Source organism: Saccopteryx leptura, chromosome 7, assembly GCF_036850995.1.
Source record: "Saccopteryx leptura isolate mSacLep1 chromosome 7, mSacLep1_pri_phased_curated, whole genome shotgun sequence".
In the NCBI taxonomy this organism is placed as follows: domain Eukaryota; kingdom Metazoa; phylum Chordata; class Mammalia; order Chiroptera; family Emballonuridae; genus Saccopteryx; species Saccopteryx leptura.
Window position 1 is genome coordinate 12,685,768 of NC_089509.1, and position 16,867 is coordinate 12,702,634.

The 16,867-nt window shown below is 33.6% G+C and overlaps 1 protein-coding gene across 4 annotated transcripts in view; it reads right to left on the reverse strand.

The window, feature by feature from the left end:
• DPP10 (dipeptidyl peptidase like 10) overlaps positions 1 to 16,867 on the reverse strand; it is a 680,612-nt gene that overhangs the window by 135,598 nt on the left and 528,147 nt on the right. For all 4 annotated transcript variants that reach the window (XM_066345442.1, XM_066345444.1, XM_066345441.1 and 1 more), the window contains exons 6-7: positions 6,251 to 6,303; positions 6,069 to 6,150 (exon numbers count right to left, since the gene is read on the reverse strand). In XM_066345442.1, coding sequence (XP_066201539.1) covers positions 6,069 to 6,150; positions 6,251 to 6,303 — 135 coding nt within the window. The remainder of the gene's footprint in view (positions 1 to 6,068; positions 6,151 to 6,250; positions 6,304 to 16,867) is intronic.

The window sequence follows — 16,867 nt, forward strand, 5'->3', positions numbered from 1 at the left end:
TAATGAATACATAAGCACTTATGTCAGGAGCACATAAAATATCTTAGAGACACTGAACCACATCCAATCACTTAAGGTTTTAATAAACTTTTAAGGAAAATTTTAGAAATAGTAAAAATATTAAAGTTTAATAATATTATGTCTATTTCAAGAATTAAATAGGAAGGTTTGATTATTTTATTTCTATTTTGAGAATTATATAATTATATATCATTAATATACAGGTAATAAAATATATAAATGACTTTTCCAAACATCTAGATTGTGAATAAGTAAAACACTGGATATTTTAACGTTTTATGCCATTGGAAGGATAGATATGGTGATTTTATTTTATTCTGAATAGAGTGAAAAAAATTAGTAATATCAGTGAAGTATATTTTATGTTGTATTATCACACAAAAAAATAAAGAGGGTAGTAGAAAATTTTGGAGTTGATGGATATGTTTATGCCATTGTAAAAGTTGTGATGGTGTCACAAGTATATATTTACTTCTGCCTTGCCAAGTTTTATACACTGAATATGTCCTTTCTCTTGTATGTACTCAATGCAAAGTATAGTCTTTTGTAAGTATCAATCTTTATTTTTACTCAATAAAGTGGTTTTAAAAATTAGTAGTCTAAATTAATATTTTTGCAAAATAGTGTAGAAGTACACTTATTTAATATTTGCAAAATTTCATTTACTTGATTATTTGTAAGACAATTTTTATTTGTAGGCAGCAATAAAATTTTAGATCTGAATTTAAAACTTGATTTATTTATCTCTTAAATATATTGTTATTTAACAATTCAGTTATACATCAAATAGCTCCTGAACCTAACTCTCTGCCTCTAAACTCAGTTGGTTTCAGTCCAACATGAACTCTTCTACCAGACCTGTCTTTTCACGCTTGACTTCTTTTCATACTACACCATTCTCAAAAACTTCTTGGTATTCCATTATCCACAGAAGTAATAGTTAGCCTTTGACTGTTTTCTCAGTGTAACCAGATACTTAATAAAACTACATTTTTTCTCATTCTAAAATAAGTTTTATGAATAAAAAAGATGGAGAAGAGAAGAAGGAGGGAAAGACAAGGGTGCAGAAACATTTAGCATATTCTGTACGATGTCTGCTCTGGAATGACAACAGGTCAGCAGGGAAAGACAGCAATGTGAGTAATAATACAAAATATTAAATAATTTGAGATGAAATAGAATAATGTTAGAATCCTCAGAAATAAGCAATTCATTTATCATGTAGAAATTTGGGGGGAAAACTATCAGAAGAGGAGGAAAAGTTATTTGACAGTTTTGATTAAAACAATGACTGAGTATGCAAAGGGAACGACTGAGAGACAAAGGAGCAGTGTTTTGCCCTCTAGACATCACAAGGTTTGGTACAATAGAGAAAATCTGTGCTTCTGCTCTGTGATGCATGAGCCAGATGAGTGTCATCTCAGTCACATTTTGTATGTATGTCACACCAAAGACTTTGTGTATCCCTTCACTGACATTTCATAACCTTGTGGGAGCTGTTAAGAATCTGCATTTTTAACACTAATCTTTTCAGGTAGTGGATGGAATGGAGTGGCTAGCAATTGGAGAAGGGATAGTAGAAAATAAGCTGCTGCAATGTTTCAGTGAAAGGTGATGAGACTGAATTAAATGTGTTATTGTAGGAAAGAATTTTCGGAATTAAGTTATAGCTACACTTTATTGAACACTGATGATGGTTAATTTTATGTAAAAATGTGGCTAGCTGATGGCATGACTTATTTGGTCAAACAGTACTGTTGTTTATAGATGTGATTAATATTTACAATAAGTTGATTTTAAGTAAAGAATATTGAGGTTCTCCTTGTATAATCAATTCAAGGCTTTAGCAGCCAAAACAGGTTTTCAAAGGAGAACTTCTGCCTAAAGAACTGTGGCTCAAGACTACAACATTAATTCTTATCTGAGTTTCCAGCTTGCCAGTGTGCCCCATGACAGACTGAGACAATTCCTCAAGTGTTTTTCTCCCTCTTCTTCCCTCCACCCGCATTTCCTTCCTCCTCCTCTCTTCTGTAGAAATACACATACACAATTGATTCTGTTTTCTGGAGCGTCTCAACTTGTGCACATGCCTACCTCATTTAAACCTCAAAAAAAAAAGTTATGATTTCTTTTCATGTTTAATGTGAATAAACCTTCCCTAAGTCACAAAACAAACAAACAAACAAATCCGGACTTGAGTTGAGGTTTTAATGATTCCAGATGTCAAGATCTTATCACTGAAATGTTTTTCCTTTCTAAAGCTTAACTTTCAAATCTTATCGTAGAATTATGAATAAATATGGTTTAATTTATATACATGAATTTATCTGAATTCATATGACTATATGAGCTTTTCAAATTGTTATGAGTCATTTTAGCTTTTATAAGACAAAGTTAGTTTTGAAAAGTAAAGAACACATGCTTTTAAACTAGAAGCACTTTCTACTGAATGACCAATGTACTTTTTCTGTATTAGGATCCACCATTTGGTTTTATAAAACATTTACTACAGCTAAAGCCATCTCTTCACTGCCTTTTCTAAATAACACATGCTGTCTTGTGTCAGGTTTTCTTCCACAAAGTGCCAAATTTAAACTGCCTTCCTCCATATCAAGTGCTAAGGAAAAATTTTCCATCCTTTGAGTTCTGCCTCACACCCTCTGTTCTGTAAATTATGTCAATTTCTTCTCTGTGCAGCAAAAAAAAAAAAAAAATTAAAAAATTAGAAACTAAAATTAAGGATGACACATTATGGGCCCTTAGTTTATAAACACTACAGGACTCTTTAATTATATTTAATGCAAAACTAATTAATATATTGAAATGACTCATCTCTAATAAAACTATATTGCTGAGTTTGCTGATGGCTGCAGATATTGACAAAATTTATCATATCTATATGAAATGAACCATTAGCCATTTGTAAATATATTTAATTTACATTAAATTTTATGTTTACATGAACAAAAAAGATAACCTTAGCCCTAGCTGGTTGGCTCAGTGGCAGGGCATTGACCCAGTGTGTGGATGTCAAGACACCAGGGTCGATTTCCGGTCAGGGCACACAGGAGAAGTGACCATCTGCTTCTCCACCCCTCCCCCTCTCCTTTCTCTTCCCCTCCTGCAGCCATGGCTCGATTGGTTCAAGCATATTGGTCCCAGGCACTGAGATGGCTCCAAGGAGCCTCCACCTCTGGCACTAAAAGTATCTTGGCTGTGAGCATGGCCCTAGATAGGCAGAATGTCAGCCCTAGATGGGTTGCTGGGTGGATCCTGGCCAAGGTGCACGTGGGAGTCTGTCTCTCTACCTCTCCTTTTCTCACTTGGAAAAGAAGAAAAGAAAAACAGAATAAAGAGCCAAAAAGTAAATCTATGTCTATAGTCTCAATGAATATTTGACAAAGGAGGCAAGAACACATAATGGGGTACAGATAGTCTATTCAATAAATGGTGTTGAGAAAATTGGGCAGCTGCAGGTCAAACAATGAAACTTAATCATCTTCTTATACCATATATAAGAATAAATTCAAAGTGAATTAAAGATTTAACTTAAACACTCAAAACCATAGAACTCCTAGAAGAAAACATAGACAGTAAAATCCATATATTTCTGCTATCAATATTTTTTCTGATATATCTCCTTGGGCAAAGGAAATAAAAAATGAAACTGACTACATCAAATTAAAAATATTTTGCACAGCAAAGACAACTATCAATAAAATAAAAAAACAATCTATTGAATGGAAAGAGATATTTGTTAATGAGACAACTGATTAAGGGTTTATATCCAAAATTTAAAGAGTACTCATACAACTTAACACCAAGAAAACAATACAACTTAAAAAACAGGCAGAGTATCTGAACAGACACTTTTCCAAAGAGGACATATGTATGGTCAATAGATGTTCATATGTATGTCTTCATGATATACACATGGTCATAAAGATGTTCAAGGTCATTAATCATCTGAGAAATGTAAATTAAAACCACAGTGAAATATCACCTCAGACCTCTCAGAATGGATCTCATCAATAAATCAACAAACAATAATGTTGGCAAGATTGTGAACAAGAAAAGGTAATGCCTACTGGTACAATCACTGTGGAAAGCAGTATATAGTTTCCTCAAACAATTAAAAATTAAACTGTCTTATGACCTAGCAATTCCACTTTTTGGTATGTAGCCAAAGAAACCCAAAACACTAATTTAAAAGAATATGTGCACTCATGGTCATTGTTACTACAATGCCCAAGATATGGAAGCAACTCAAGAAGTGGATAAAAATGTGGTGGTACATATTTACAGTGTAATATTACTCGTCCATAAGAAAAAAAGTGAAATCTTACCATTTGCCACAGCGTATTATGCTAAGTTAAATCAGTCAGTCAGTGAAAAACAAATACCATATAATTTCACTTATATGTGGAATCTAAAGAACAAAATAAAGAACAAATAAAAGAAAACCAATTTCATAGATACAGAAAACAGACTGATGGTTGTCAGAGGGGATGGCAATAGGGAACTGTGTAAAAAATGTGAAGAATATTAGCATATTGGGGAGTTACAGAATAGTCATGAGAATGTAAAGTATAGCATAAGAAATATAGTATGTATGGTGCCAGGTGAGTGCTGGAAACATCAGGGGGACACTTTATAAAATACATTATGTGATTGTCTAGCCACTATTCTGTACTCCTGAAACTAATACAAAATAACATTAAATGAAAAAAAAACACCAAATAGTCCACCTGAAATTAGAACATGCAATAAAAATATTTTAGATGTTCAAATTAAATACTATTATAATATCACTATCAAACATGTTGGATGAAGATTAAGCAAAATTTAGAGAAAATTCTATAGTGTTCAGTGTTTGTATTAGAGAAAAGAAAGCAAACAAACTATAATAGAAAAAGATCAAATAAATTTAAAATTTGGTTTCTTGAGAAGGATATTTAAAATTTACAAATATTGATGAAACTTGATCATGGTAACAGAAAAAGTATTTACAAATAATATTAGGGCAGAAGAAAAATAATACAAATGTAAATATTAAAAAAATACCAAAATATAAAATATTATGTTAAAATTTTAGGTGAGATGTATTTTTAGCAGTATATAAATTACCAAATGTATTCAAAGATTAAATTAAAACTTAAATTAAAACTTAAGCTTAAAACCATCATAAAAGGTTTTTTAAAAATCTGCATACACACATGCACACGCACACAAACTACTCTGTACCTATGCACATTCAAAGTGTAGCTAGTACAAGATTTTAATAAAATAAAAAGTATAAAACTTGGAATGGAAGAAACAATAATGTCATTAACACATAATGAGACAGACTGAAACAATCAGGTGTTGGTGAGGATATGGAAGAAAGGAAACTTTCACATTGTGACTGGTAGAAGTATAAACCCTCACATAACTTAGAAATAAATTTGGCAATGAGGAGTACTTTTCAGCATTCACAAGCAAGGTAAGCAAGCAATTTTACCTCCTGAGCAGTATTCCCTTGAAGTCTTTATATAGGCACTCTGAGACATGTATACAAATATAGTGTTGCTCAAACTGCTTTATACATCAATAATTCGCAATCTGAGCTTGTGATAATTCCAAATATGATTTAAAAATCCTCTTTTATGTGAATATTGTCAAGCGTGGACTTTTGTCTTAAATTTTTACCCTGAACAATCCTTTAAGATAAGTGAAATTGACAACATTAGTGTCATGAGAATTTTACAGAACTAGATCCTGGTAGTCTTGACTCTCTTCTAGGTTGTATTATTATTAAGTGCATTATAAACTATTAGCATGATTAACTTGTATTCATGCATTACTTTAGAAACTCTTTTTAAATTAGGTGATAAAATAATACTAGTATTATTTGATATATTATTAAATTAGAACACTACATACAAGGTGTAAAGATAAATAAAGAACATCCAGTATAATGACGATTTTTACAAGAAAGTGGTTTCTGTAAACATTTTCCCTAACGTCCTGGCTGAGAGTACTGGGCAAATCCCAATGCCTGTACTTACCAGCTGCTGCCCTTGGACACCCCAGGCTGCATACTGCAAGACGGAGTCTTCTACTTCTGGAGGATTTAACTCCCAAACTTCCCTTGAAAACAGGTAAATATTTTTATATGAACAAATTGATATCTACACCAACAGTTCAGATGAACAATTTCTCACGTAAATCAGAAAATCAAAGAACTTACCTAGTATGTATGTTGTAAATCACATATGAAGCAGTATATGAATAATGAAAAACCTGAAATTAAAAAAAAGATTATTGACCATAATTTGAAATAAAGGCTCTATCATAATGTGCACATGTATTTTTACTAAATTCGAAGAAGTTCAAGAACTGATTTAAAGAGAAATCAAAATGTAAAATATCCCAGTTCTGGAGTTATTACTTTCTTTGAGCCCTACTGCAATAGCCTTCTAACCTTTTGTCAACCATCAGTTACAGCCCTTATTCAATCCACTTTACACTTAGTATAGTTGTGATTTAATTCTACTTTGTTCAAAATATTTAGTGATTCCTCATCACCTATAAAATAAGGTTCACATTGCCACACTGGTGTTCAAAGAGTTTGGTATTTGAAACCTACCTGTTTACCCACCCTTATCATCCACTACTCCTAATTCGGGTGGAAATTTTCCCTCCTTCTATACCTTCTCTCTCACAGTTTACTCTGACTCTCAGGATAATCTCACCCTATAGTCTAAACTACATAACTATTTTAAGTACATGTCTCTTTTTCTCACTAGAATGTTGTCAGATCCAGATCCATTACCTTTGCATCCTCCACAGTACCTGATACTATGTCATGTTTGCATGCAGTATTGTGATGGGGAAATCTAATAGAGCTAGAGGTGTTTATTGGTGGAAACAAAATAGGAAAACCTCTTAATCCCTTCATAATAATAGTTGAAATTATGTATTAAATAGTTGGTTGCAAGTATATAACCTTGAAGAGATTTTAGTACCATCTTATAAAAAAGCATTTATTTTTTAAGGGCTATGTTTCCAAGGATAACAGAACCTGTGATGGCATGACCTTAAATCTCAAAGATAAGACCATGGTGAATAATGCAAAGATAACTCTACATGTTGGTCCTTAATAATTAGAGATGATGAAATAGTGGAATACAGAATAAATGAAGGGAAAAAGATGATGAATGTGTTGTAATTCAGGGAAAATTATTTTTCTTTAAGCTGTGTGAATCTTGTGAAGAAAATTTTTCTCTCTCTAGCTATTTTAACTTATATTATTATTTTCAGGATTTACAGAACTTATACTTCTATTTCTAGCATGCAATTATAAAAAAAAAACTTATTTAATTCCTATAGTAGATGTACATTGCCCAAATATTATAATACTGCCAATTAAAAAGCCCTTGAAGTCAAATTGTTATTTCTTCTCGGTGCAATAATAGCTTCAATTAAACATGATTGGCCACATATTTGGTAAAGCAATACTAGTGTTCTCTCTGCAGTGTAATGACAATCTTTCCCTTATTTGTTGTAATACTGTGTTTTATAGAGAAGCTTTACTCCTTTTGAAACTATTAAATTTGAGATTACCTTCACTATAGAGTTGTAAAAGTAAAAATAACATTTCCTGGTTTCTGTTTTGACATTCACATTGCATTCTATACAATTCTAAATTGAATACAAATACTAAACCTTGAATTTGTTATCATAGCTGATAGAGGTGAGAAATGTATCCACCTCTATAAGCATTATTTTTTATACTCAGAAAGTTCTGTTGTCAAAGCAAACTGCCAAGTGAGCACTTGATATTCAAAGCAAACAAATGTGTGAATGAAAGTATTGGTAAAAGGAGACTACTCATCCCACTGTTAATCGCCTAACACCATACCATATCTAGAGGGAAAAGATTGCTGTGCATTTTACCCTTTTAGTCAGAGCAAGCCACACAGCCACTGAGACAAAACTGGGTAAAAGCACTGAATTTGATCTCTTCCTATAACATTTGTTGTAGAGATAGCAAGCTTGTCTCAGTGTATGATTCCAAAGGACATAGATGTCCTCCAAATGATGCGATTTGGAGAGGGGGTTATATAAATCCATTTCTTATTTTGTAAGTCTTAGCCTGATACAGCATTTGTTTCTCTCAGCTGGTGTGTTGAGGTAAAAGACCACAATAAAGATAAGGAAGCAATCTGGGTGTTTATCAATAAATTAATGAATAAAAAACAAGTGGCTATGTTTGTGTGTGTGTGCACGCACACGCACACACACACACACACGCACTGAAATGTTTCTCAAGAAAAGAAATAAAATCTTGATATTTCTGACTATATGGCTGTCCATGTAGAGAGACCTAGAGGGAAATATTATGCTAAGTGAAATAAGTCAAAGAAAGACAAATACTGTATCATTTCACTCATGTGAAATCTTAAGCAAATAAACAAACAGACTCATAGATACAGAAAAACTGATGGTTGCCAGAGGGTTGGGCAGTGGGGATATGGGCAAAAGGGGAAGAGAATTAAGAAAAACAAATTTATAATTATAACATAAATATGTCACAGAGATGTAAAGTACAGTACAGGGGATACAGTCCATAACATCACAATAACTTTGTACAATGATGGATAGTGGCTTTTTTGTGGTGATCATTTTCTAAGGTATTTAAAAGTGAAATCTCACTATGTTAATCACATGAAACTAACATAGTACTGTATGCCAACTATAATTAAAGTTTTACATTCCAGAATAAAAATTAGACATGAGGGCCCTGGCCAGTTGGCTCAGTGGTAGAGCGTTGGCCTGGCGTGCAGGAGTCCCGGGTTCGATTCCCAGCCAGGGCACACAGGAGAAGCGCCCATCTGCTTCTCCACCCCTCCCCCTCTCCTTCCTCTCTGTCTCTCTCTTCCCCTCCTGCAGCCAAGGCTCCATTGGAGCAAAGTTGGCCCCAGGCGCTGAGGATGGCTCTATGGCCTCTGCCTCAGGCACTAAAATGGCTCTGGTTGCAACAGAGCAACGCCCCAGATGGGCAGAGCATCGCCCCCTGGTGGGCATGCTGGGTGGATCCCGGTCGGGCGCATGCGGGAGTCTGTCTGACTGCCTCCCCGTTTCCAACTTCAGAAAGAAAAAAAAAATAGACATTAGGGAAAAAGAAAAAACACTCAACTTGACTTGCCTGCAAACTCAAAGCATGTTCAAGTAACCAGTTGCAGGGTTTCGCTTCATCTCTAGGTTTCCTACAAGCCAGTGGTTTGCCATCTGCAGATAGTTAGAACCTAGACCTTTACTCCTAGCTTAGAGCTCTGTCCTCTAAGTCACCTGTCCTTGGTGTGTGTGTATTTGTGTGTGTGCACTCCCAAAAGATCTCAAATACTTCTTGCTTTGTAACTTTCCACAATTAAAATAGGGTTCTATGCCCATAACTGAATATAATGAGTATGGGGTAAAATGAATCTTGAACAGGATTAGAGGCACAGTTTTCTTCTTGTTTCTTTGCATCTCTCTCTCTCCTTCTTTGGATAGCATTTCTATTATTTTCTTAACATTCCTCACTTCTTCTTATCCCAGGTTCTATAACTTTGGCTATGTAGATCTTGTTTCATAATGAGAGAATAAAATTGGAGTCACTAAAGTGAGAGACAGTCTCTTCCTCTAAAGTTTGGCTGCTGCATATTGAGAGGCAAACTGAGCATCTGATAAAATTCTTAGGACACAGACATTTTATAGTAAAAACATCACATATTCATCCCCTCTTTGAAAATGATATTCTGCTGCTTATTACAGTGTGAATAGGTATGGCAAAGGTAGTGGGAATGGGGCAAGAGTGAGATATAATATGTAAAATATTGATCAAAACACACTTGTGCAAACTGGCCTTGACATGTCAAATCATTCAATCCTATGATGTCAAAAGGTATTCATTGGAAGGTACAGAAAGTGTAAGATCTTGCAATGCAATTGGATTCTCATATCTCTGCGTTACTTTGGGATCCCCAAGAAGGGGTTGATTACTAAATGTTAATTACTAAGAGTAGTACAATCAGTTCTCAGTATTTTCTGTAGTTATGTTCTTTCTCATTGTAAACATTGAATTAGCAAATACTGAACCATTGCTCCTGGAAGAAATACAGGGTTAGGTTGCTAGTTATAACAGTTTCCGCCACCAATCAATACTTAATCTTGTTTCATGTATGTTTCTCTTATAGGCATTGTATTTAATATTTGATAGTGTTGATTCATTAACATTAAATTCATGGCCAACAGCATTATAACTCATGACTGAGTGAAGCTTATCTAACACATGTACTTTCACTATAAAACATATCACAGCCTTCTTGCACTCAGAAACATTAAACAACACTTTTGCACTATGTTTGGGGAGTACTTTAAATAAAAAACTATCACTAAAAAGCATCAACATGTAGAAAACATAGTTTCAGGCGTCCCCAAACTATGGCCTGCAGGCCGCATGCGGCCCCCTGAGGCCATTTATCCTGCCCCCCATCACACTTCCGGAAGGGGCACCTCTTTCATTGGTGGTCAGTGAGAGGAGCACTGTATGTGGCGCCCTCCAATGGTCTGAGGGACAGTGAACTGGCCCCCTATGTAAAAAGTTTGGGGACCCTGAGGCCCTGACCATTTGCTTCAGCAGACAGAGCATCGGCCAGGCCAGTGGACATCCCAGGTTCGATTCAGAAGTGATCATCTGCTTCTCCACCCTTCTGTCTCCCCCTTCTCTCCCTGTTCCCTTCCCACAGCCAGTGGCTCGATGGGTTTGAGCACAGCCCCGGGCAGTGAGGATGAGTTGGTTGGTTCAAGCATTGGCCCAAGACGGGTTGCCAGATGGATCCTGTTGGGGGGCATGCAGGAGTCTGTCTCTCTATTTCTCCTCCTCTCAGTTAAAAAAAAAAGACCATTAAAAGAACCCAGTTTTACTCTACGACAGACGAAGTAGGAAGGCAGGTGTTGCCTTGTATGTCTCAGCTGGGATAGTGTGCGCCACCTACCTCCAACGCTCTGCTCTTCTGAGCATGTAGATGACAGGAAAAGTACAGTCAGTATGAAATTTGGGGTTACAAATAAATATTAAAAATTGGGTGAATGTGTAAACCAAGAATCCACAAATAACGAAGTTTGGCTTTACTGATAACAGAGACATAGCCTGAGATATAATTGGAAGAAAGATTAAACAGGCATATTTAAGGCCTGCCAAAACTTGAATAAGAAAAGTAGACATGTTATTCAGAATGTTGGAATTCACGCTAAGTAAAAGCTAGCCACATTTCTTTATCAGCTATTTATTAAGCAGCTTCTTTGAGACAAGCACTGCACTAGTACTTTTGTAAAAAACATTGTGATAATCGAAATTATCTTCAAAATATAATAACATACAAAGGAGTATCAGTTAATAATTTCTATTTACTTTGATATCTTGCCTGTCAGTTTATAAACACTTATGAAATATAATTATGTACTAACTCCTAAGTTAAGTGCTTTATCAAATGAAAAGCCCATAATAAATTTGATCCCTCTCCCAAAAGAGCTCTTGATACAGTTGGGGTTACAGGTTAAGAAACCTTCCATTAGCAATAGCACACTCTGTTACAGGCCATGGTTAAATTAGAAAATGCAGATTATAAACCTATAGGCTTTTCAAGAAGCAATTAGTCTTTTTGGCCTCAAGATAGCATCATAAAGAATAGAACAGTTGACTTAGGCATTAAAGGGAAAATGCAGCTAGTGGCCCAAATTTACCTTAATCCTTTATGTAACTATAAATTCTTGGAAAAAGTAATTACTACCATATACAAAGCTCTTCCAAGTGCTTTAGATATGTCATTTAATATTAAAAGCAACCTCAAAAAGTAGATCGTATCATCCACAATACATATGATAAGCTCTGAAAGTTGAAGTAGGAAACTGAGCGGCAATCTGAGCCCACGTCTGTCTGATTCTAACTCGTATGACTCTCTCTGCGTGCACTTGCTTTTTGTGTCTCAGACAGGAAGCAGGAGTCCATCCTCACCAAAGATTCATTTCTGAAAGACCTATTAAGCCATCATTCAAAGATTTATTGACAGTAGTAGGCATTAATTAATTGTGATTACCACAGTGACAAGAGATTTTACTTTGGAAAGAAGATCTAATATATCATATTTAAAATGTAAATGTCCTTCTCTTTTAGCTGTTTTTCACAATTTTTCCTTGGTATATCAATTATTACCTAAGACATCTATGGGTATTAATATAAGAAAAAAAGACAGGGTACTTTAGAAATTTATGCTTGAACCAGATGTTTCTATCTTTGGGAGCCCAACTTTTTTTCTGCATTGCAGTTAAATTGCCAAAATGGTATAAATTGTATGTATTTTCAGGGTCTGGAGAATATTTAAAGTAGAATTAAGTTTTGCCATTGACTCAGACAGTTAGGAAAATTAACCTGGCAAGTCCCTGATAAAATAGCAATTGTGAAAAATGCCAGTGAGAAAAGAACAGCAGAAGCAAAGGGGCATTTGTACCTTGTCGAAGGGTCACAGTGATGTCAAGACTGTTCTAAGATAATGAGTTAGCAGTGCTTCTATTGTTTAAAAAGTTATCCTTATTATATAGTGGAAAGCTAGATTATCAGGTTATATAGTAAATGCAGTTCACAAAATTACAAGCTTCGGCTCTGCAAAAATTTTTTAAATGTATAAATAAAATGTTTATGAACACTGTGGACATTATTGATTAAAAGGAAAAATAAATATGAGAGGGAATTAATATTATCATTTCATTCCCCAAAAGGATGTACTTTATTTCATAACAGGAGATCATTGAGCAGAATAAGTCATTTTCTGATATAGCTCTTGTTAAATAAATTAACAATCAGCATAGTCAAACCCCCTTCGAGTTGCTTTTAGAATTCAATGCTGTCTAGAATGCAAAATATCACTTCAGAGATATTCCAGAGCATCAGTTTTTAATAATTCATACATAATACATCTTTACTGTTGACTGAAGAACAAAACTTGTGGATAATGCCACTTTTTGTAAAAAAGAAAAAAAATCATGTACTAGACTTTTTGCATTAATTATGGAAACTGAGCTACAGTACTTTCACACCAAGTGGCATTAAACTATGTACTATGCATCATCATTGAAAATATCTGGTTTGAGCACCTGAGAAGCACTGAAAGGTCTATTGCTACCAGTGGTGCAAGTACCGGTAGGATATCAATTTGCACTAAAATAAACTTAAACAGCATCTAACTACCTATAAACTAGTTTTCTTTCTAGCATGTCAGTGCAGAAATAAATATATAGCAATAGAACAGAGTGAGATATAAACTCTCAACCTTAATTTTAAACCTTTAACTTTAGTGTCACAACTAGAAAGGCAAGGATGGAAATGACTGCTTCCACATATATTTATTCACAGGTCCCCGTTAATGGAGCCAAGCATGTTCCTTAGGAAAGTGGTTGTTTCGTTCTACAGTAACTTTGAGGAACCGGTTCTTTCTTCATTTTAATGGGACCAAGTTTTACTTGTGTTTTATGGAATAAGTTATTTAAAATTTTTAATTTACTCATCAGAAAAATGAAAAAAGTAAAATATTTCCAACTTTTGTTATAAAAATTAGAGGACAAATCATATTAAAATTATTTAATTATTATATAAATCTAGGCCAAGAGAAAGAAGAAAAACTTAACTTTATTTCAATTGTAACTTGTTAATTCTTTAATAAAAGTCTTACTGTCAAGCATGCAAAAAATCCCATAAAATTTAAAATAAGAGTATGGATTTGTATTAGTCACTTTTTACAACATTATTTTCCCATTGAAAATTAAGACTCACTTGTGTTGAATGAGTTTTTTAAATATAGGAAAAATTGTAATAAGTGTTATTTTCAAGAATGTATAATTTATGAGTATTTACATATTAATAGCTCTTTAGGTTGATTATATTGTTCATACACTATGCAAAATCCTGAAATTATTTAGTGCCTATTTATGCCTCTTTAAATATATTCTCAGAAGTAACATTTATAGGTCAGAATATATATACATTTTAAATTTTGATTCACATTTACAAGTAGTTTTTCAGAAAGGTCATAAACAATTTGCAATGTTGTATGCTGTAGAAGTAGCTTTCTCTTTTCAGTGCCATAAAAAACTAATATTACCTATTATGCTGATTTGAATTGTTTGAATGGTAAAAACAAAAACACCTCATTATTTATACTTGCAGTTGATGATTAAGCTTGACTATTTGGTCATAAACTTTAATGCATTGTATATCTTCATCTGTGACTTGTCTATCAATGTGTTTTCCATGGAGTTAGTTTTTTTCTTGCTGATCTTTAAAAGCTGTTTTTATAGTATGAATTTTAACTTTGTTTTCATGAATGAAAGAAGTATTCTACCTAATAGATGCTTGCCTTTTGCTTTGTGTGTGTGTTCTATAAAAAAGTTTTAAATCTGTATATAATTAATTCTCAAAGTTATTTCCTCTTTCAGAACCTAGTTGCATGCCAAGGGAAGCTTCAGTAACAACATTAGAAACGTTAAATAATTATTTTTTTCTATGACTTTTAAAATCCATGATCTCTTCAATTCACCTAAAATTGCTTTATGTTTCAGGTGTGAAGCACATATTCAATATGGATCTCTATTGCCCAAATAATCAGGCAGTTTTCCACTACAATTGTTTGAGTAAATTATGTTTTTTCTTAATTTTAATGTTACTTCTAAATTCCACATAGAACTTTGATCATTTTCTGGACTGTGGTCTTATTTATTTGCCTCTTTCTAAGATTACCACAAAACAACTTTAAAATATATATATATTTAACATCTGAGACTAGTTTCTTTTCAGCTTTTTTGTGTGACTTATATACTCTTTAAATCTTAACTATTTAAAAATAGGTCTTAATATCCTTATTAAATTCTAGTTAAACTTAGCAGACGATGAAATATCATGAAATGAAAATTGTATTTCATTTCCTTCAAAAAACACTTGAGTCATTTGTTGAAAAACATATTTCTTATTGATTATAAACATAATTTACTTGTTCATGTTTCTATTTAGTAGCTTTCATAATCAGGGTGGTGTACTAGTGAAGATTAGGGGTTGGGTGTAGATTGATTGGCTTAATATGTGCAAACTTTAAGTGACATAACTTGTTTGCTTCGGTTATCACTGAGGAAATTTTGTGACCCCCTTTTAAAGGATGGGAGATTGGTAGAGAAGTTAATAAAGAATTCATGATAAGGGGAAGGTTCTGAACTGAAAATATCTGAGAATAACTAACATTATTTTGAGATCTGATAATATTTTCAAAATAAAATACAAACGATTAAAACAAGTGTTCTACAGCATAGCATACATTAAAAATCAAACATAAATATATAATATCAGAAACTTCACTTGAAAACCAAAACTTACTCTAAATGCAAAGATGCATAATGCTCAGCTGTGGCTGTAGAGAAAAAACAGGGTAGAAAGAACAAAGCTCTTCCAACACAGTCTTCAAGACAATTCTGAGGTTTCACGAAACTTTTTCCTGAAGTTTTATGTAAAAGTCAACTTCAAATTAAATGCGTATCATATATATTTTAATTTTATTTAGAAAATTAAATTTAACAGGGTGACAGTGGTCAATAAGAGTACATAGGTTTCAGGTCAACATTTCTATAGCATTTGAACTGTTAATTATGTTGCATACCCCTCACCCAAAGTCAAATCATTTTCAGTCACTTTATATCTGTCCCTCTTTACAACCTTCCCCACACCCTCTTCCCCACATTCCCACATCCCCTCCTCCCGTTGTAACCACTTCACTTTATCTGTGTCCATGAGTCTCAGTTTTAGATCCCACCTATGTGTGAAATCATACAGTTCTTAACTTTTTCTGATTTACTTATTTCACTTAGTATTATGTTCTCAAGGTCCATCCATGTTGTCATAAATGGTACCATGTCATCATTTCATATACACCTTATTATTATAATTACTACATTATTATTTAGATTATTATCTTATACTTTCATGCATGCTATGGAAATACTCTCTAAACATCGACTTCATAGTCATTTTGAGGAAATGTGATCGAAAACTTCAAAACACTGACTTGTGGCTAAATCAACACAAGTGAGGCAAATTTTATTTCTTTTCATATTATAATACAGTTTAGGACCCTATTAACATTGCAGCTTTCCACAGACATATATTAAAGAGAATTCTATTTGCATTTTGTAGCTAATTGAAAGTAGATTTAATCCTAAACTGTGCTTTTCAAATCAGTTTCAGTGCAGAGAAAAAAAGAATGTACTTCATGGCAGGTGGAATGGAAAGTTGGTCAGGAAAAGAGATTCTGATTCCATGTTTGCAAAAAAGCTTGTTGTATGACCTGAGACAACTGTCCTTGTCTGCTCCTTGCATTTAGGTAATGTATTTATAAATTGGAAGGCTGGATAAGCTTTTTTGCACATTTAATATCCCCAGGTACTTTCATTTAGACTGCGATTTCACATAGGGAGATTAGTAATGACTTTTTGCAGTGCCTTTAGACATGTTATAAAAAAAGGAATATTCAAAGACCAAAAGAAAATATTTTTCTAAATTAATAGTGATTTTCCTTCTTCAGATATCTTTAAGATTTAGTTCCTATAGCTTTAACAGAATTGTGGCATCCAAGTTAACCACGATCACTGTTCTGCAAACATCACTTGATTTGATTCAATCAGCATGAATTACTGCTTGGTGATCAATAACCACCATTGCCTACCATGGGCATAATTTATAGATGACATTAACACTTCAAGGAGTGAGATATAGCAAGTCATAACT